Source organism: Emydura macquarii, unplaced genomic scaffold (assembly GCF_026122565.2).
Source record: "Emydura macquarii macquarii isolate MOO-44397 ecotype Brisbane River unplaced genomic scaffold, CSIRO-AGI_Emac_v2 contig_3530, whole genome shotgun sequence".
In the NCBI taxonomy this organism is placed as follows: domain Eukaryota; kingdom Metazoa; phylum Chordata; order Testudines; family Chelidae; genus Emydura; species Emydura macquarii.
The window spans coordinates 6,987,689-7,010,796 of NW_027133667.1; the positions used below are offsets into that span (position 1 = coordinate 6,987,689).

The 23,108-nt window shown below is 42.8% G+C and overlaps 1 protein-coding gene across 5 annotated transcripts in view; it reads right to left on the reverse strand.

Annotated features, from left to right (window-relative positions):
• The window catches only part of DNM1L (dynamin 1 like), a 67,532-nt gene extending 50,523 nt beyond the window's left edge, over window positions 1–17,009 (reverse strand). For all 5 annotated transcript variants that reach the window (XM_067536220.1, XM_067536218.1, XM_067536219.1 and 2 more), the window contains exons 1-2: window positions 16,802–17,009; window positions 2,244–2,391 (exon numbers count right to left, since the gene is read on the reverse strand). In XM_067536220.1, coding sequence (XP_067392321.1) covers window positions 2,244–2,391; window positions 16,802–16,903 — 250 coding nt within the window. In that variant the 5' untranslated portion in view covers window positions 16,904–17,009. The remainder of the gene's footprint in view (window positions 1–2,243; window positions 2,392–16,801) is intronic.
• Between the last annotated feature and the right edge of the window lie 6,099 nt (window positions 17,010–23,108).

The following is a 23,108-nucleotide window of genomic DNA, read 5'->3' on the forward strand; positions in this document are numbered from 1 at the left end:
TTTCTTCCAAAAAAGACAATTCTCAACTTCTCTAAAATTATTCTAGGACAACTTTTATGACTATGCTGCACCACTCCAGCTACTGTGTAAGGACAAAGTTCATTTGCTTATTCTTTATTTCATGTCATTTTAGTCCTTGAAGCTGTAATGAAAAAAAGACAAGTCTGATCATCACAGTTAGCTACAGATATCTTTAGATACACAGACAGCTGTGTGAGTACATATGTCTAACACACACAAAGAAAGGTATCTATTGAAAAGTATCTATATATTTAGCTTGAGAGTTTGTCCATTTCTTGGAGCATCCTTGCAGTTTATTTCACTACAGTAGAGAAATTCTAATTTAGTTGATAGACGCCATAAAGCTATGCCCATTCCGATCAGATGAGTCTACCTTACTCTGAAAATTAAAAATGTACATATAACACTTAGCCCACATATAGTGGGTTTCATCCAAAGATTTTAATGTGCTTTATAAATATTAATTTATCATCCCTGTGTAATAGGCGCCGTTATCATCATTTTACAGTTGAAAAGACTGAAGCCTAAGGTCACAGGAAATTTGTGACAGAGCTGAGAACAGAAGAGATGCCTACCAAATCCTAATACTCTGTCCTGGTCTACAAAACCATCTTTTCTACCCTTAAAACTGCGGACTAGGACAAACAGATTAGTAATTATCATGTATGTCATTCTACAGTGCACAAGGTCAAAGCAGTTCAAAGGATACCAAAGCATTAGGTGATGGTAAATCGCAAATAATGTGAAATTAAATTGCAGATACATTTAAAGAAACCAAATGCGTTCTATAGTTCTATTTTTAATAACCACACGCCTCTCAGAGTCCATCCTTGTAGAGTACTTTCTTGTACTGCATGCTAAAAGCTTTTAATTTGTATACATTGGATTTCTGTTTCCTGACCCTTGCAGCAACAATGAAGTTTGGAGCTTGAACACCATCAAGATTCTTCAGTGTTTAATAACTACTTTTTCAAGTGCCAAAAGATACGAATAGTATATTAATAAAAGAAAACAACAAACAAACTTCTGGAACCTTGATTTAATATTTTCAGGAATTAGTTCTGAACTAAAGGGTTTTAAAGGAGCTCTGTTTAAATTCAGGAAAAATTAACAATTCTGGTATATATATTTAAATATCATGCCATCAGAAGTGCATGTGTTTTCACTGTCAAATGAAAAGATTTTTTGCTATGATCAGAAGACTGATTAATTCTAGTGGTCTCACTCTTACACAGATCAGGAGCATAACTTAATGCAAAGTGAAATTGTTCCAACTCCCAACAGGCAATTGAGGTGATGCTCTTGATCTGCCAAGAGATAATAAGGAGTCACTAAGAGAGATTAAAGCTTCAAACTAACCAAGATTCAGAATCCAATACATCACAGGTAGTCAGTAGGCGGACTGCGAGCCAAATCCAGATCACAAGATGCTTCTGAATGGACCGGAAATATTTTTATTTACTTATTATCTTTATTGTTATTTTTATATTTTCTCTGGAGGATGGACCTTGACCAAGAAATTTCGATCATGACAAAAAATAACTGATGACCCCTACTCTAAATCATCCTACTTTCATATGGCTTAGAATTTCTCAATACAGCTTAGTAAAATGATATAAACAAACTACTGGGAGTTCCTTTTTTTTTTTTTTTTTAAACAAATACAGGGTCTGTTTTCGTAATTTCCAGCCCACTATTTTTCCAGTGTACATACATTCTTTAACCCCTCTCCACAGTGATGCACTTGTTATTCAAGGGGAGGTTTTATTTATCAGCAGGAACAGAAAACACATAAGCAAAAGTGCTTTGCACATCCTACACATTCACTATCAGTCAGATACTGTAATACTTTCTTCTCAAAAGGTGCTCACTGAATACAAGGAAGAAAACAAAGGTAAGACATAAAATATTAAATTGTTAAAGAAGAAAAGTTATCGAAAGAACCAATTCTCCTAAATACTAAAGCTTTTGCAGCTTCTGTTGTATAGGCAGAATAGGTGGTGACATTGGCTACATTTTCTCTACACAATGTATGTGTAAAATAAACCTCAAAAGAATTAGAAAGAAGTGCAAATACTTTTTAGAGTTAAGGTTAGTGTTCCCCCCCTTACCCGCACTTGGCTTAAATGCACAAGAAAGGATAGAAATATCATTAGCTGCTTCCTTTTAAGGACAATTACATAAATACATGAAGATTAAAATCCCAGTTGGGTCATTCTTACCATTTTCATCTCCAGATGTTTGCCGACGATCCTCTGGTGAAACATGCACCAGCTGCAGGATAAGGGGTCTCCGGGTGACAATTCCAGTACCTCTTGGAAGCAGATCCCTCCCCACAAGACTTTCCAGCACTGAACTCTTTCCACTGCTCTGGAAATTGAAACACATCTGTGACTTTCTTAAACACCCATTATTGCAATGCTGTAATATTAACCTTTTAACATTTAATTTGATTTAAAGGAAAACAAATGTCTCCACAGATTTTATTAATTTATTTCAACAGCCTTGAAGTAGGAACTTAATGGGTTTAAGAAAAAACTTTGCATTTATTTAGCCCTTTCCATCCAGAGATCTCAAAGCACTTTAAGATCATTAATCTTCACAACTACCTTCCAGAAAGAATTGAAAAGTCGCTTAATTGTATTTTAACTTCTATAGGCAATCCTGTATCTTCTGGTGTGGCTCTTTTGTAACATCTCACAGTAACACTACAATGAGTATAGGAGAGTTCCAGAGGGGTAGCCATGTTAGTCTGTATACAGTAAAAACAACGAGAGTTCTGTAGCACTTTAAAGACTAACAAATTTAATTTCAGCAGGCATAAGCTTTCTTGGGCTCATCTGAGGAAGTGGGTTGCAGCCCACAAAAGCTTATGCCTGCTGAAATTAAATGTATTAGTCTTTAAAGTGCTACAGTATAGAAGAGGGATTCATTTTCCTGGCTACACCATGATGGAAACAGAAGTGTAACAAAAATAATGTTTTGCATCTGGATATTTATCCTTTCTACGTCAACACACTAGGATCTTGCACAAGGAGGAAACTGAAAGGGAATATGTATTACACCAGCCCTGCCAAGTGATCACGTAAATGACTACCCCAAGTAGAATTTTGCAAGGCTATTTTACACTTTTTGGCAGATAACTTCATGGATTGCAAACCTGATGGATCTCACGTGTAAGACAATCAACCAGAAGCAGACAAAACATAGCAGTTAAGAATTACTTTCACTGAAACTGAACAATCCTAAATTCTCGTCAAATGTCACTATTTGTCATTTCCCTTTGCAGCACTTGTGCATGAGGTTGGTGTACGTGTACCAAAAGGAGTTCTGCTTAGATCGACAATAAAACCATATATATACAGGTTCAAGGACATTACCTTGTTAAACATCCAAGATTGAATAAGCCTGGGTACATCACCTCAATTCTCTACAATTCTGATTGACAGGTTTGATTTGTGGGGGGGTTGTTTTGTTTTAATAAGACCATACCACACTATTCAATTTCTCTGTAGTTTGCAAGGAAATAAGAATAGAAGGCAGTCACTGAATTTACTGAGTCACCAAATTTTCACCTACCATTATGGCACTTATTTAATACTCACTTGTGCATGTTGACAAGTCCATCTACTACAGACTAGGCCTTTGGAAAATTGTAAAAGCAAATAAATGATTTTTAAAAACTGGAATGTGAAATATGCATTATAGATATACAATCTCATTCAACTCACTACCAGTTTTGAAGGAAGAAATCACAGCCTTCAAGTAATGAGCAAAGAGCATCCCAGTTATTTGGGGTTCATCTATACTTGAAAGTTAATTTGGATTAAGGCAGAGTGTGAATTAGAAGCACAACAGCTATTCCAGAATAGCTCCTTACATAGACAAGTCCTTATAAAGCCAAATACATCTATAACTGCATGTTCTGCTTCAGTATTTTCATTTTTTTTAAATCTACCTCAATGAGGGACACATGTAACCAGAGATCATAATGAAAAAGCCAGTACTGACTGCTTTGAGATGTTTAAAATAAATACTGTTAAAATCAGAGCTTTAAAAAAAAAAAAAAACCAAGTAAAAAGCTGTCACTACAGAAACGAAAATTATTACTTTAGAAATAATCTACTTTACTGTTTTAAAGTCATTAGGTTGTACAGGGCCACAAGAAGCTTGCTTAATATAATCCTTTCCAAAATCAAAAATAAGTTTTAGGTACACATTTAGCAGTTTAGTGCTGCATGTCTTGCTTATGTTCTAAGAAACAGTTGTAGCAATTCCTTTCCATTTACCAGTCAAGTAATTCTTTTAACCTAAGACTTGTTCTCAACCTGGGGAGGAGGCAAAAACAGATGTCAGGAGGTTCTCCCTATCAGTCCCAGATGGAGTTTAAGACACTGATTTTGACCTATAAAAGCCTTGAAAGGTCCAGAACCTACCTACCTGAAGGATTGCCTCTGTCGTACTGCCACAGCTGCAGTCAGACTAGAGGCACTCGAGCTGGATGCCCTCATTATAGAAGATGCATGCACGGCTTTCTCTCTTGGGACCCAGAACTGGAACTAGCTTTCCCTCCATGGTCAAAAATAACCCAAGTATGGGGACCTTCTGTGCACGGTGCAAAGATTTTTAAGCCACAGTGTTCTTGAGGTTTGAGAGTATGCTTCCAAACAATGAAGATGGCGGTCTAGCCACATTCCTGCCTGAAGGTTTAAAGCCACAAGAGTTATGCTGTAATAATATTGAGTTGTCAGGGCACCTAGAGCTTAGTAAAGGTTTTTTGTGGGGGAGGCAGGTAAAGAAGTTCATACGCTGCAGATGCCATCTAGTGATCACACAGGACATAACATCTCTTCTTTGACTCAGTGCTCCAGCTAGGCCACGCACTCATGTCCACCCCTTTCAGGGTATATAAAAAGTCCAGCAAGAGATAGCCCTCTGGGTTAGGCAAGGGGCTCCAGGCTTCCTCCTTGGGTTGAGATTTCAGGATCTTGACCCTTCTGTCTTCAGGCTCTTCTCTCAACTAGATTCCTTTTATCAGTAGTAGGCTTCTGCCTCTGACACCCCTTAGAGGTGGTAGGGGAAACTGAGCCCACCCTCTCCACTGGGTTCCAGTCCAGGGCCAGGTAGAAAGCAACTAAGTCCTGCTCCCCAAAGAACTATACTGCTCCCTCACCTTCCTGGATTACTTCCTACCAGATCCCTCTTTTCCCAATGGATAAAGTAAAAACATGAAATAATGAAAATCAAAGATAAAGTCTCAAACCTTCTGAGAGCTGCAAGTCCCTTCTTTGTGGGTTTAGCAAAGGTGCTACAGCCAAGAGCAGCTCCTACAGTGCTCCTTCGCAAGATTTCATAGTGTAAGTCAGTTCATCTCATCTGCTACTGAGCTGATCTGCTGCTCCCCTTTTAAGTTCCTCCTCCAGCCCACACATGCTCTGCAGGTGAGGTGGGACAAGGCTGCCTGGGCCTAAAGTAGCTCCTTAACCCCTTCCCTTCCAGTGCAGGGTTTGTACAACGGTCATGGGGGGCACCATTTAAATCAAAATAGTAAATAAAATTTGGTAACCTCTGTCTTATTCCCAAGATAAACTGCTGCTACCTTTCATTACCTTCAGCATAGAGAGCTGTTTCTTTTATAGTTTAAAGTCAAGAACTGACAAGGAGGTCATGAACCCAACCACATCATTGTTTACAATGGCAGTGCCACAGAGAGAGAAGGCCACAGTGAAAAGCGGTTGAGAGAATGGGATTAAAAAGTGACTTGCAAAGAGGTTCAGTCATGAAGTGCAAAGTAGTAACAGATTTCTATTGATGTGATGAGACATGACAGCCAAATCACCATCTGGCCCACTAAAGAAAACACATACAGCAAGAGAATATTTATGAATAAGGCTTCTACCTTAAAGCGTACCTCCTCCTCAAGCATATAGGGCCCAAACCTACAGTTGTTAGCATTGCCTACGCTTTAATTTAATTTTTTTTTAAATAAGATCTTCATGCTGTGGGAGAGTGTTGCTATAGCAACAGAGAAAGACAACAAAAGCTGCACTAAAAGTTTGTCACTGTTGTCAGATTTGCAAGCCACAAACCACTGTTGGAGTTACATTATGATGGGGAAAAAGTCCAAAATAATCACCCCTAACTAACCTGATTTGGAATGTGAATCCACTCTGAAAAATAACTCCATAAAAATGACACTCATTCCACAGATCTGTTCCTTCTGTGATTTTTGGTCATATCTTCTGACTTGTGCATTTTAGCCACTTTCTACCCCAGAAAGCTCTGTGGAGCCAACAGTTAGAAAATAGGACTTGATTCTATTTCTTCTCATCTATCCACAGCAGATGTCTTCACTGCTATATTGAGTTACAGGCAGCTCTTGACTTTAAGACCCAACACATACAAAAACCCTTGAGTCTGGTGTTGGCTTTTAACTCGAGCCAGCTGGCTGGCCCATTAGGACATAGTTTCTCAACCTGTGGTACCCGAGAGGGGGTACGCGGCGAAAAACCCAGTGAAGGGAGGCGGGCAGCAGCCACCAGCTTCTGGGGGAGGCGGGCGGCGGGCGGCAGTTTCCCGCCCAGACCCGCCTCCTAGCTGGGAGCTAGACTGCAGCCGCCGGCTTCTTGGGACGCCAGGCAGCAGCCGCCGGCTTCTTGGGACGCCAGGCAGCAGCCGCCGGCTTCTTGGGAAGCAGTTGCTGGCTTTTCAGGAAGCCAAGCAGCAGCCGCCTGCGTCCCAGCTTCCAGGTGGGAGCCCGGCGGCAGCCTCCTGCATCTTGGGAGCTGGGCTCGCAGCTGGGTGGCTGCCACTCGTGCCCCGACTCTGAGCTGAGAGACAGCCTACTGCGCCCTGGCTTGACAATGGGCAGCAGCTGCCTGCTGTCTGCCCACATCCCTGAGTCCCAGCCTGCGCGGAAGCCTCTTCCGCCCCAGCTCAGAGCAGGTGGCAGTCGCCTACCTCCTGGGCTGGCAGCCGCCTACAGCTTACCCAGGTGGCAGCTCCCCTCCCTGGCTCAAAGTCCTGTGCCCAGAAAGCCAGGCAGAGAGCCCAGTGGCTTGTCCAGTCCTGAAGCCGGGCTCTACCAGCAGGCTTACTTGTCAATTTCACTGCTCTAGCTGAGCAGTAGGCCCCAGATTTCACCAGTATAAAAATGTTCAGAGAGGCCCACACAGTGTGATTTGCCCCAGGCCTGCACCCCCCCTAAGGATGGCCATGGGGAGCACTGCTATCTGCTCTGGTGGGCCGCTACTGCCTGCTCACACCTCACAAGTTCCCGCCTGTGTGAGGAGAACACCATGTGACCCCGCCATCAGGCCAATGTGATTGACTGGCGTTGACCTTTGCTCCTATATGGAGGAAGGGGAGGAGGAAGGAGGGGAGAAACAGAAGGGGGTTTTGTGATCTGCCACAGCCACACAGCATTGCAGAACTCAGAACTCTCCTGCTTTATGAGAAATAGCTGTCCAGCGGTAAAGGGGGAAAAGATTGTATTTCTCAGAGTGGAAAATTGAGTGTTGAGGTACTCACTAAAATTTTCAGAAGTTAGGGGGTACTTGCTACTTAAAAGGTTGAGAACACACCTGGAGTTAGCACAACTCAGCAGCAGCTAACATCCTGCATTCTGTGTAGCTCCAGTGTTATTTTGCTCTCAAACTAAACTAACTCCAAGAGGTGTTATCTTGAGCACCGATAATTTACATCAACTCTGAAGTAAAGATATAGGGTACATCTACACAGCACCTATGATTCTCAGCTCAGGCAGACAGATATACACACACTAGTTTTGTTCAAGCTAGCGCCTACAAGTAGCTGTGTGGCTAAGGTAGCATTGGTGGCAGTTCACACTACCCATCCAAGTACCTAGCCGGAGATCAGGAGGGCCTTAAATCAGGCAGGTAGCCAAAGCTACCACACGTCACTATGGCCATACTGCCATTTGTATGCACTAGCTCGAGCAGCGCTAGCACACGTACATCTACGTGAGCTGGGAATCACACCTCCCAGCTGCCGTATAGGTGTACCCATACCCTAAGTTCCAATTGCAAGGCCAAATTCTTTCCTCTGTCACACTTGTGCAATAAAGATGGGTGGCAGGGATTCAAAATAATTTCCTCTGCAGAATCTTTATTATGAGTGAGAGTACATGAGAAGGAATAAATCAGGTTTACTCAGATTCTGTTATGAGTTTTCAGGACTGAGAAAAAACATCTTTCTTCTCAGATTGAGACATTCTCAACCAGTAACGAATGATACACAAGAAACACACTCACAATACCATTTAACAGTCATTTTCAAACAACTGCACTCTCATCTAATTTCACTTAAGACATTAACACTAATGGACTTGTACTACTAGCTTCAGATATTGTCAAACAGCCCTTTACATTTGTTGTTACTCTAAATGTATTTTTAAGCCTTTTTGTAGCTTCCAAGATAAAGTTTCTCATTTAAAAAAAAAATGTTTCTAGTAAGGAGTAACTTGGCAAATACAACTACTGGGAATTTCAAATCCTCAGTAAGGATAATTTGTAAATGCTTCATCTTCTGCAGAGTTGCACACAACGGCAGAAGTGGAAAACAGTACAGAAACGATGTATGAAATAACTTAGGCTTATAGTAGAATCATAGCACAAGCAGAGGCATTATAGCGCTGAATTAGCAAAGTAATGACAGCAATGTCAAAATTTCCCCTACAATATGCCTTTTTTCAGTGGTGAGATAACTGCAATGAGAACTCTGAAATAGCAAATGCTTTCAGTACAGGACAGTCTCATTTCCTCAACATTTTCTTAGCTCTGCTTTGAGAATCCACGTGGGATTTGCAAAGCTGAGTTCTTTCCTTCTTGCAATCAATCATGAATAGTAAAAGTCCTGCTGGCCAAATTATGCTCTCAGTAACACCTGTGTAAACCCATAATCTTCAGCAGTTTGCACAGCTGTAACTATTTGGCCCCAGACTCAGATTTTGTAAGCAATTCCAAAGTTGATGCACAGGGAGGAATAAAATCGAGCTCACTTTTTCTAAGAACTTGCCTGCATAAGGATATTGACTGGAACAGCTATTGTAAAATAAGTTGCTATACAATAGCTATTTTGGAACAGCTCCCCAACTGAACCCTATATTACTTTGCTTTGGAAGTGCACTAATTGTTCTGGAATAAAGTATGCACATGAGCAGCAATTGTAGAATAGATAACTCCACAAACAGCTATTCCAGTCAATTTCCCTGTGTAGACAAGCCCTAAACTGTGTTGGCTCTACAGGTCTAACAAGAGTAAAGCATATTTAGTAAAGTCAGCAGAGTGGACTCTTATAAATATAGGAAGCTGGAATTGTGAGTTTTCACATAGTTACTACTTAGAGTAGGACTGCACTGCAAGCAGGCTTCAGAAGGGATAGCCCATATCTATATCCCTTGTGCGTGTGCACACAGACCCCTCCTACTTTTCTGGCAGGAAGGGGAGACCCAGCCTGCCTATTCCTAGATTTGGTGACAGTAGGACTCAGAAGACTTCAGCAAACTCCACTGTTGCTGCTTCACTTCTGGATGCCTGAAAATGCATTGTACTTGGAAGATCTTTCCTGGATTAGAGTAGAACTCCTGGAAGGAGTAGAACAAGCTAATGTGCCATTTTTCCTCCTGCAAAGGTATAGAGAGTGAACAAATCAGCTGGCTAGATTGAGCTAGATGGACATTGCTAGACATTAGAATGTCTCCACCCACAGAAAGACAGCTCATTCTAAAGGGTAAGGAAAAGGAGAGGTTAAATTGAAAATGGCTCAAGTTTCCATTGCTACATTCACACAGCCTTGTCTAGAGATTTTTCTGAAGCACTCATTCTTGTCCCATCTAAGCCCCAATTTTTACCAAAGGTAGTGAATAATGAAACATCATACATAGAGAAGGTACCAGCTGCGAATCCTTCATCAATAAATACATTCTGTATCTATGGATTCATCCAGTATACTCTTGTGCTTTGCTGGAGTCACAATTCAGCACAACAAATGACTGCAATTCTTCCAAGTTGTGCCATGAAACAGTGGTGTTCGATACCCGATAAATCAAACAAGTTTCAGTGGAACATGTGGCTCTGCCTTTCCATACTCACAAGTAGTACTGTATAAACATACTACAATAATTGTACTTAACCTTATTAAAAACAATAAAATTCGACTTTACAATATAGCAAGAAAACTGAGCCATCTCGTATCTTAAAAGTAACTAGTCTCAGACTGATACTAAATTCCAAACAAGAAAACTTATTCCTGGAGATTTATTATTCAGACACTTGACAACATTAAGCCTGTGACTTCCAATCATCATGGAAATCTTCTCCAACAGCTTCTAACATACATTACAGAGTTCTCTAGGTTTAGAGAGCACATTTGTGGTTTCAAATTGTTTTCTCAGCTCTTTTGGAAAGCAATATTTTTAAGTGTGGGCAGGATTAGGACACCAGGGTAAAACAGATTAACCAATATGACATTATCAAGTATTTGGAAAAAACACTCTGCCATCCAGAAGGTGAAGAGCTCTGGCAGCAAGCAAGAGTCAGTGGAAAAAATGGCAGTACTTCATACTTAGGCTCGACAACTCCATTTTTTAAAAATATAATTTCAAAAGATATTAATGTATATTTAAGTATTTTTCCAATTTTTACTGATTTTAAATTTTCACAGTTGTGAACAATTATGGGTTTTAAAAGCTTTTATTTTTTTAATTTTCATAAATTGCAGGAAATTGGGGGGGAACCAAAAATTGTTTAATGACATGTTGAGATTCAAAAAGTTAAATCTCCATAACTGTTAAAACACAAATTGTCAACATCCATACATTTTTATCATCAATGGAAATATCTTTTCATTCATTTGTATGTGTATGAGGAAATCGATGTTTATGACTTTCACCAATGGAAATCAAATCCTTCCAAGCCTATCCATAGTCAGGTCTGCCCACACGCTCAAACTAGCTGGATGTATCCACTAAACTTATCAGCAGGAAAATAGTTAACACTGTCATTGGTTTCAGTATTAAAACCCTTTTGAGATGAAGGGGGCACAGTTCATGCTTCTGTTAGAGCTGTCATTTCATTCTATTCATCTGCAGACTCAGTAGGAGACAGTGAGGCATTGATCACATTTCTTCACAAGCCTAAAAGTCCTAAAAAAATTCTGTAGAAACTGATTATGGGGCCAGAGATTCACCAGTACAGCATATACCACGAAGTACTGCTTAATCTGACCTACAGCAGAATTAAATTATACTTTCAAGGCACTGTGTAAACAGCTAATTAATGTCAATTTCGCATCACTGCTCCTGCTCAAAGCAGACACCAGAACAGCCACAGTATGAGCAGGGGAGGAGAGGCTTGAGAGGAAGAAGGACAGTGAACAGCAGATAAAAACCAAGAGATCTGGGAGGAGACAAACACACTCCTTGCCAGTCCTTGTCTGCACTACATATTTGCAGTTCTATCCCATCCATGGCCATCCACTAGTGCAAACCCCCTCTACAGACATGAAAACCGGAGCATTCCCAAGTGGAGCATACCCCTGCTGTAAATCTTGGTAAACAGCCCTGGTGCAAATTGCAGCTTGCCCTATCTAAAGCAGGGGTTTACACCAGCACAGTGAAAGAACACTGTTGTTTGACTACTGAGAGCTGAAACTGGGCAAATCCCCTGTGGAAACAAGGCCTTAGCAGCTAAGCAGTAGAACTCAAATTTATCTTAAACTAAACCAAGGCTAGCACAAGTACCAACTCTCCAGGAGGATACCCATCTATAACATCTGGTACGCTCTCCGCTGAAACGCAGTAGCTGAGAGTGTATACCTGACTTTCCAAACAGTATCTCGATGTGAGAATTATAATTTTAAATTTATCTATCATAATATAGTGGATGTCCTGAATAGCTGTTATGCCAGAAACTGATAAATTACATTATGACATTAAGAGTGGTTCTATCATTGGGGTACCAGGGACACAACATCACTCAACAAGATTAGAAATGTAATAGAAAGTAAAATAAATGTTAGACAATCCCAAATCTGTGAGACTCTCACAGTATTAATAAAATCAAACAGCTGTTCTGTATGAAAGGTCCATACAGGAAAGCTGTATGTTCAACACTGGGAAGTACACTTAGGCACTTTCCAATAGGAAGATCCAAAATAGCAGCAAAACAATTGCAAATACGCCAGAAGACAAACAAGTCTGAGAGGCAATTTCAAAAGTGCTGCTAATGAACATATGTGCAGCAAAGCATTACAATACCTCACTTAAAATACTGTCCCAAAGTCATATCTGGGAGGCATGTGTAAGGTCACAAGTTTTCACATGGTATGGGATGACTCATACATTTTTCCCATGACACCATTACAGAAATGAGTTATTTGCCACTAAGCTAGTCCTTGTTTTTCTTTACATCAATGGGAGAAGCAATCACTTCTAGAAATCCCCTACAGAAGGCAAACAATGTCCTGGAGGAGTAAAGCTACCTCACTCATAGCTATTTGGATTAATGCCCTCCTGAGATGGCCAAATGTGATAACATTCTCATTATGCACAATAAGCCACATGTTTTTGACCTCTTCTTGAATCCTGACCTGATTTTGTATTGTAGACAATTAACCTAAGCAATAACTATCAGGCATATGTTTTGTATGTATAAACATTCAAATAAACTCATTGTTTTGGAAATGATCAATATTACTTCTTTTTACTGTAGTGTTCTGTGCAAACAGAGTACTGTAAGATGAACGCATCAGAGTGGTTAGATGCTACTGCACTATAGTATGGTATGTGTATTGTTTCTACAGTATTTCCAGCCTGCGCCTTTTCATGAAATTTAATTATGCAGAAATCTAAAATATACAATCAAATAAGAAATAAAAGCACATACTCACTGCCAAGAATAACCAGAATCAGTGACACAAGGCAAGTGTAATGGGAAGCATTCAAAGGGCAGAAACTAGCAGTAACAACTCAACTCCTTTCGCTAAGGCCTGGTCTACACTAGAGAGTTTTGTTGACCAAAGTCAGCTTTGATCGACAAAACAGTGTTGGTATACACACTTTAATCAAACCCACAACAAAACTGCCCTGTTTTTTGGGCAAAATAAAACCACCTTGAGGAGAGGTGTAGAGCTTTTGTCGGCATAGTCAGGGCTACGCAGTGTCAATGTAGACACTGTGTTCCCTTACATCTGTAGTGGGTCTGTCATTCTTGTCAATTTCACCGCTCCATTGACAAAAAAGTTGAAGCCTGGGCAGCTGGTTCAGGTCCCAGCTGAGTGGGTGAAAAAGCCCAGGCTGAGTGAAAAGCCCAGGCTGCTGGTTCCTGTCCTGGCTTAAACAGACAACCATGTCAATTTCATGGCTCAGACATGTAATTGACAAGGCTGCTCCAGCAGAGAGCAGATGCAGAAGCTCCCTGACTTCTGGACCCAGCTCCCAGCCCAGAGGGGAGACCAGAAGCTTGGGCTTCTCGCCCCACTCCCCACCAGGACTGGGAACCAGCCATCCCAGCTTGCAGCAGCCCAAGCTTCTCACCCCGCTCCCAGCTGGGAGCGGGAAGAGAAGCTGGGGCTGCTGATCTCTGCTCTCTGCTGGGAGCTGGGTCCAGAAGTCCAGGAGCTTCCCAACCTGCTCCCCACCTTTGCAGCCTTGTCGATTACACAGATGAGCCACGAAATTGACATAGTTGCCCCTTCCTGGGGACAGTGGGGAACAGAGAAGCCCCGTTCGGCTTCCCCCAGCTCTTGGCAGGGAAAGGGGAGAAGTCCCCGATGGCTTCCCCAGGCTCCCGGCTGGGACTGGAGAGTGGGGGGGCACCCCACAGGGAACCCAGGAGCCTGTGGGTTCTCAGCTCCCCACATTGCCCCATAGGTCGGTGGAAATGCTCCTGGTGAGGATGCACTCCACTGACCCAAGGAGGGTAGTGTGGACATCAACCACTGCTGTAATTATGGTGGTGGCTGTACGTCAACCTATATTAGGTGACTTATTTTTTTAATGTAGACAAGGCCTAAGACTGGCAAGAACACTAGCCAAATATCTCTACAGTCCTATGACACAGAACTTCTACTCTAGGCAATACCTAGAGAGAACTGGAAAATGAACAATCCTCGCACTGTTTTGCATAACACAGAACATGACTAGAGGGGCAGAGGCATCTGAATAATAGTGCCCAAAGCCTAGTTAGGAAATATTTTATAATTAGAATTAAAACGTGTCTACAAAGAGAAAAAATAGGACACTGAAGTTCAGTAGAGCATGTTTTCAAGAAATGCAGGATATGTTGAATCACAAAGCAATTGAGGAAAGGAGCACATTGGGGAAACAGAAAGCGTTCAAAGGTAAATTAAGTGCATGCCCATGGGATATGTGCAATTTTTAGCTAAAAATACTGTAGGAATGAACAAGAATCCATACAGCATGCAGAACACACAACATGTATCACATATAAAAGAAAGGCATAGGCAAGGTATGGAATATTATATACAGAGAATGGAACCATTACAATGTGGAGGGAGAACAAAAGTGATGAGTGTGAAATTAAAATTACACTAGATGAAAACAATTTTCCTCTCCAAATAGAATATATATTAAAAAAATCAGGCCATTTAAGGAGAAAAATGGACACAAGGAAAGAATGAGAACAATTCATTGACAGAAAAGATATAGAAATTCTCTTTCATTTGACAGGATCCATTTTCCACAAAGGGGGTGGTGCAGAATATAGAAATGAATATGCTAACAGTCTGTTTTACAATTCTTTTACATTAAGAGTAATGATATCAGTGGAAGAGATTAAATGTTTTCACAGGATAATGGTCTTCTTTCTGCTACAAAAATATTAAGGCTCTTAACTGCCAGTGCAAAATAGACTTTTTTCCTAAGAGCAGGAAACATACTTGTAATAGAACACTGTCAAGGATATTTTATGTCTATTATACTAAATGACTGAAGTATAATTATTCTATCTGGTAAAACAGAATGACAGCTGCTTCCTATGCTTCTCAACCACTACATTTTAATTGGCTTAGAGAGCAAACATGTTTCAAGATCAAAATGCGTAGTGCCCTCTTGAATAAATAATTTTCAGACAATGATATTCTATTAGTTCCAATCCCCTGCATATATATACATAGATAGCTGATCCTAAATCATCCAGAGATTTTGCTGGGTTTGATATAACTTACAAAAAACCAGATGCATCAACCTTAAAAACTGAGCAAATATTTTCTTCCAAAATGTTTAACAAAGGATATGTCTACAGAAGCAGGATCTTGCATGAACTTCCATGTCTACACAGCTATTTTTAATGCTGTACCACAACCCCCTGAGTCTGTAGAAATTGACTCAGACTCACTACCAGGAGATCCTGCTATGGAGATGTACCCAAAGGTGCCAATCCTGCAGCTGGGTCTATGCGGCCAGACTACCCACAGAAAGCGCCACTGAAGTCAATGGGGACTCAAGAATCTGTCCATGTAGATCCACCTGCAGAAATGCAGCCAAAATATATAGGCCCTGCCTAATTTCCATTAGAGTTGTTAGGAGTATAGTCAACTTTAGTAGCTTTGGTAAACAACTTTTTTAACCTATAAAAATAACACTGCCTTAGGCTACTACAAGTGAAAAAAAAATTTAAAAATATAATTTATCTGGTAAATCCTTATGCACTTTACTTTCTGCATTTCTCTAAATTTTAGACAAGGAAATAAAAAAAATCAGTCCTACTACTTTTAATTCATTTCAGTTTCCTAGTGCTCCAACATTTGGATTTCAAACAAGGCACAAAAATGTTAGTCTAAGAACTATTTTCAGTTGGATACGTCGCCTTTTAAAAAAAGGTTTTGGAACTTTTTTAGTCTATGATTTTAGAACTTGTTTGCTTGTTTTAAAAAAAAATTATGGGTCACATTTAAGTTGACACTGTCCCTTTACAAACAACAATATGGCATCAGTTTGGCTTTCAAAACCCACCAGCACCGTCAGACAAACCCAGTCCTTTGTTGCAATTCTTTTGAGCCAAGGCAGGTTTGCAGTTGTTAAACATTTGCACCAAATGGCCCTTTAAACACAAACCGATGCAAGGCACAGCAAGTGACCCTGCCGTGGAGCAAACGGCCATTGTCGCAAAGAGGCGGTTACATCCTCCTAGCCCCTAGCTTGCTACAGGGCACGGTCACCTTCCCGACGTTACACGGCCTCAGCCCCCGAAAGGTCAAGCCCGGAATAAAACGGGGGCCTCTTCGTGGCCCGACACGGCAGGATGCCGGAGTGGGCAGCGTGGTCACCCTCAGCGGGAGCCGGGCACTTCACGCCTCCCCCTCGCTCGGGCCCAGGAGGGAACAACCCCCCCCCACACACACCCACACACACACAACCCCCTCGGGGCAGAGGCCCGGTGACGGCCACTGACGAGCGGCGCCTGGGGGCACAGCGACGCGCTGGGGCACCCGCCTGAAGGGCGCCAGAGGCTCCCACCGGCTGCTCCGAGCTCTCCCTGGGCGGGGGCCGGCCGGCCTGCCAGGAGTCCGCCCCCAACCCAGCCCCGGCTGCACCCTCGCCCTCGGCCGGGCAGCCCCAGGCAGGAGGCGGCCCGCGGGCGCAAAGAGGCAGAGGCCGCACCCGCACCGCTTCCCGCGCGAAGCCAGGCCGCCCCGGGGCCCTTTCCCGGCTGTGTATGTGTAGGGGGGGAGGGGGTTCCCGGGCCTCGCCGGCTCCCTCCCGCCTCGGGCCCGGCCGCAGCGCCCCCGCCTCGCTCACCTGCGTCCCCACCACCACGATCTGCGGCAGCTGGATGATGTCGGCCCCCACGGCGTTGAACACGTCCTGCAGCTTGTTGATCACCGGGATCAGCGCCTCCATGGCGGCGCGCCCGGCCGGGCGGGGGAGGGGACGGGACGGGACGCGGCGCGGCCAACGGCTCTAGCAACCTTCCGGTCTCGGCCGCCGCCACCACCACCGACCACGGGCGCCGCCGGCCCCCCGCGCGCACGCGCCCAGCCCGGCCCCAGCAGGCTCTGCGCGGCCGCCCCTCCTTCCGGGGCGGCCGCCGCAAGGCCCCACGGGAGTTGTAGTGCCCTGCGCCCCGCAGCGCCCTCTAGGGGCTCCGAGAGGCAGCGGCAGCCTGGTGGGGTGGGGGTTTTGTTGTAGGGGCTCGACCCTGGAGTGGGGGAAATGTTGCAGCCAAAGCCACCGTGACACAACCTCCTCCCCCCAGTAAACAAAAAACTGCCAGCTATTGTTCCTAATAAAGCAACAAATAGATACTGTGCTAGTCCCAAAGCCCCTGCCCTAGGTAACCACAGACTAAGCAAACCACCGGGCCTTCCCTCCTGGGTCGGTATGAGTTTAGTACACTGAGGTTTACACACTACATTTCTCCAAAAAGGATCCCCCCACTACCCCTAATGCTCCCCCTTTGCCCCTGCCAAGTTGCAGCTGTAGAGCTTAAGGGGTGAAAAAGACCCCTCCCGGGGGACGCACAAAAAGTAGTCCTCAAAATGCTGTGGGACTCCTGCCTTGCGCAAGTGAACTCCGTCTTTCACCTCAGTGTCATGCTTTTTTATTTCTGTTGTACGTAATTTTTAGCAGTCACAGTAAGGAGATGCCAAATTACCACAGGACACAACCTGCGGGGGCTGCTGAGTGACAACCCTTCCTCCCACGGAGATACGCTCTTGTAGAGTTGCCAGCTCTCCGGGATTGTCCTGGGGTCTCCAGGAATTAAAGATTACTCTTTAATGAAAAAATATATCATGTGATGAAATCTCCAGGAATACATCCAACCAAAACTGGCAACCCTACGCCAGAGAAATATGTACCCAATGCCTCTGAAATGCAATCATGGGAGACAACATGGTTGTTTTAAAAACACACCGTGCCTGGTCTGTGCTATAATTTCCATTGCTATCACTGATGCAGCTGCACAGGTGTTAAATTATAACTCTGAAGTTTGCTAGACCTCTGTTAGCACAAGTAATGAAAAACAAGTGCATCAGCATTACCTTTTAAACAACTTGTCTGAGGGCGAATTAGTGTACTTGCTTAGTGATGTTGATCTTGCAAGGTCATCCAAACAGGGAAAAAGGGATATGAAAATACCATAAAGCAGTAGTCTCCAATCTTTTTACTCTACACCCCTTTATCCGTGTTCGTGTTCTCCCGCCCTCCCTCCAGCTGGGGCTGGGAATGGGGCCACGGTCGGGAGACCTGTGGTCAGGGCCAGGGGCCACAGCAGGCCCTGGCAGCCGGGCTAAGCCAAGGGGCCGGGGGGCCAGGAGCCAAGGCCACAACCAGGGGCCGGGTGTCAAGACTGTGACTGGGTGCTGCAACCGTGGACCGAGATGGAGGGCGGGCACCAAGGCCACATGCTGCAACCAGGGGCCAAGGTGGGGCCAGGCACCGAGGCCACGTGCTATGACCAGGTGCTAAGGCTGAGTCTGGATACTGAGATCGAGCAGGGGGCCGGGGCCAGGGCCAAACACAGAGCACAGCTCAGGGCAGAATGGGATTGTGTGGGGCTCCCTCCCCAGCCACACACCCCTACAGGAGCTCGCCTCACAGTTTGAGGACCTCCTCCACAAAGGGACAGAAACAAAATTCATAGCATTAATTTTCATAAGTTGCCCCAGCTAATAAAGTGCAGATGGGCTCAGATCCCAACATTCAGATCCAGATGCAAAACTTCACTAAAGCACAAGTAAAGCTGATCGTATTCCAGCTCAGATCCATTTTCCCAGGAACCATGAGGAAAATGGCACATACACAGCAGGAGGATAATGTGGAAAAGACCTCATTGAAATGCTTCTACTTTTACTCTCCTGTACTGGGCTTCCTTTAGGGGCTGGATTAGAAATGGGGGGTGTTGATCTTCTATTGTAATTTAAAGTAATTGTGAATGGGATATTTGCCGAGTTTAATTTCTGGCAGCCCTAACAGAGGAATCCTATGTTCCTCAAAGCATAAGTGTTTATGGGAACCCATCAAGGGCTACAGCAGTTAAACAACCTACTCTCCCTTAAGAGATGTCTCCCTTTACCTGCAGTTATCACCTTGGCTTCAGGGAAGGGCAACAGGCCAGGTCATTCCCCCACTCCCCAGCATCTTCAAGGATCATCGACTGCATGCTTTCTGTTGGGAACTGGGGGCTCCTGGCTTCTCCCATTTTTGTCTCTTTCCTGAGAGTTAGGGAGGTTTATGGTTTCCTCAATTCCTTAGTCCCCTACCCGCCCCCAGTCCTGTATGTCCTTTGTTCATCTGCAGTGTACACTGTGTGTTCCCTATCACCAAAATTCCTCTCCTCTAATCCCCCTCAAAACAAAGTCTCTCTCCACCCCACTTCCAAAAAATAAATGCTACTTTGCAACCAAATTTCCTGGTAGCCCCTCAACACTACACTATAGCTGCCTTTTTTCTGCCTTGCTGTCCTTACACATGGAACATCGGCCATGGTAAAAACTCAGAATTAGTCTGGCTAAACAGAGACTGCTAGAAACCATGAGAAAGCCTGGGGAAATTTATAGAGGAAGAGAAAGACTTCAAGAGATAAGAAGTCTCTAGAACATATAAGGTATCAACAATATTTGGCAACGAGATGGATCCCAGATTTAAAATCAGATGGATGAGGGAAGAAGAAAGCTATCAACTAGATATATTGGCTTACAAACTTTGTATTGAATGTTCTTTTTGTCCATAACATGTAATTACTAGCAAATCACATCCCAAACTCGCTTGTGCTAGCTGGGCCTCGCATTTCACCTTGACGATCAAATCATGTCTGATTGTCCTTATCCCAGCCAGCAGGAGCTCATATGGCCTTCAGCTGTACACAGAGATGGTTCTATAGGGCAATTGTCCCCACGTGCTGAGCACCTCTGCTTAAACATCTACATATGCTGAAGCCAGCTTGCTTGATGTTCTGGCACTGGACTGTGTTCCAAGGGTCTCCAGAGAAGGGAACTTCCTGTTGCCTGAGCATCCCCACTCCTGTTTCCTATGCTCACTGATGTTCATGCTAAGTGATCACTCCATTATATTTATTCTGCTTGGTTGCCTATTTTAAAATAATCACTGGCTTTTCATCTCTCCTCTTATCTGTAACATCCTCACTCCAAAATACACAAAACCAGTATCATAGAAAGTATGTAAGATGGGTTGGTGAGCCCTTATGGCATGAATACAAGTGCTCACTCTAGAACTACCAAATGAAAGAGTTATGAATATAATGGAATTGAATTTGGGATTTTGTTAACATTTACCCCACTAGTCAGCAAACTCTACTACTGATACCCCCCAGCATATCTTTGAGTCTGGGACAATTAAGTGCTGGATGACATCCTGCTTTGTATTCATTTTATAGGTAAATTGGTCAGCCTTTTCCCATTTCCTCCAACCACCAAGGGCAAGAGGAAGGTAAAGACAGAAAAGGGGAAAGAAAGCAGAGTAAGTCTCGTCTTCTCAATCAGCATGGGATCATCTCTGCACAATTTCCTCCCATCAGTAAGATGTATTTTCCAGCCATATTTGGATTTATTATCCATTTATGTTTTCACAAGTGAGACATCCATTATAGCAAATGGAATCTCAGTGCTGCTGGCCTGACTAATATTTCATGATAAAAGTTTAAAGCAAAAATTAACTAGTCAAATTAATGTATTCATGAAAGAGAAACTGTTAAAAGCTCATGCAAAGTGAGTGCGGAAAATTGTGCTTGAATGACTGTATTTGGTGGGGAAAAGTCCCAGTGGAATATATTATTTCCAATAATGAGACAGTAATCCACTGTGATTGTCCTACAGTGGCATCCATTAACTTTTAGAATGCTGAAGCTCAAGTATTCCTCTCTGGAAGGAACACTGAGGTACTGATCCTGTGAATGCTGGTCTGGGTGCAGCCTTCCACCTACATAGCCAATCCCACAATAGTCTCAGCTCACCACCTCACACTATTCTCTGGCACCCTGATGTTCTTCTCTGAGTGCCTAATCAGCTGACAACTCTCAGACAAGAGATCCCGCATGGAACCCACCTTCCACTTGTGCAAATCTTTCTACTCAGCTGCCTTCCTCAAGCACCTTGAATAAAAGACACACTGCTACAAGGGAATGGAGGTTGCTGACATCTGAAACATCTAAACACAGTAATACTGTTCTCTCTGCATTAGTCTCTTTTCTTCTATTGCTTTCATTTGTCAAAAGAGGAGGCTTGAAAAGATCACTGACAAACAGGGCAGATGCATTCTGTTGTATCTGCCCTGCCCTTTTGCTTTAAGGCTTAAGATGGAACAGGACATGCTATTTGAAGTATGCAGCCTAAAGAAATACCAACTGCTGAGATGGGTTGGTCCTGGGTGGAGTGAAGAAGGAAAAGAGCTTGAGAGAGCTTAAAAAGCCACTGGAGATCTTAATGGGGGTATACATCTAACAAGAGAAGACAATCAGGAAGAAGGAATAACGGAATATAGAGATGAAAAGTGAACAGGAAGGATTAGACAAGAAAACTAAAAGAGAATGGAAAAGGCAAACAAGATCACAGGTTTACTGTTATTACATTTTATTTTTATGTCGGAGAAGTGAGAGTGGAAAAGGAATTTTTATTTGAACCATTGAAACTCTTGTTGACTCATGAAACTCAGCACTTACTTCAGTCCAGTTGCAGCATTGTCCCCAAGCAATGATCATCTCAATGTAGCATTAACTGTCTAAAACACAGACATGAATACTTATGCTTATTATTAGCTAAGTGCAATTAATATAATGAGAATGTAGCAAGTGACATACTGGATCAGACTCAAGATCATCTAGTTCAGTATATTGTCTCTAACAGTGGTCAGCACCAGATGCTTCAAGGGAAGGCATAAAAAAAAATCCCCAAATAGGCAGATGTGGGATAATCCATCCACTACATTAGGTCTTATCCGAATAGCTAAGAGTTAGAATTTGGCTTAAGCCCTGAGGCAGGAGATTTAACATCCCTTCCAATATTTTATAATAAATAATTATAACTGGATCTTCTTGTTTTCCATATACTTGTCCAGTCTTGATTTTAACCTTGCCAAGTTCTTGTCCTTAATGACTTCCTTTAACAATGAATGCTGCAGTTTAATTTTGCATTGTGTGGCAATTTGTGATTTACTGGACACTTCCTTTGTGAGTCAAACCCCACCTGTTTATAAGACTAGTCAGAATACCATCTGCAGTTACACTACTTAGAAACCAACCCTCTATCTTCTAGACATAAGTCAAGCATTAACTAACTGGAGTTAGGAAGAAGTTTCCTCCATGTTATTGCAAAGTTGTTAATTATGTGGACAATCAATATGGGTTTTAGCAAAACTATAAATATCAAAAGCAGAAGTACTATGTCCAGTCCTAAGTGCCACACTTTAGAAAAGATGTGGACAAATTGGAAAGAGCGCAGAGGAGATAAACAAAAATGATAAAAGGTTTAGAAAACCTGACCTATGAGGAAATGTTAAAAAAACTAGGTATGTTTAGTCTTGAAGAAAGAAGACAGAGGCCCGGTCTACCCTGCCAGTGAAATTCAGTGGCTGTCAACGGAATTACGCAAGCTACACAGAGTAGCTTGTGTAACTCTTGTCGACTTTGTAACTTCACTTTACCGCGCCGTCTCCACCGCACTGTGCCGATGGGAAATGCGTACTCATTGACGCAGCACTACACTTTTTGGGGAAGTGGTTTTATTAGTTCGACTTCCGGATCGATTGAGCGTGTCTTCACTGCCGCTCAGTCGAACCAGATAAATAGACACCAGAAACCAGATAAATAGACATAGCCTGAGGGGTTACCTGATAAGTCTTCAAATATCTTATTATAAAGAAGATAGGGATCAATTGTTCTCCAGGTCCCCTGTAACTAATAGTTTACACAATCCAAACATGTAGAAAAGTATTCCTGTTAATGGGAGAAATGGATAGTTATGACAATAGGGTGTTAAATTGAGTTTTGTAGGTTTCATTTTGATTAATTAAAGCTTCATATAGCTATATTTAGTCCAAACAGTTTTAATCTTTTCCAGTAAATTAGCACTTCATGTTTATCTGTACATAA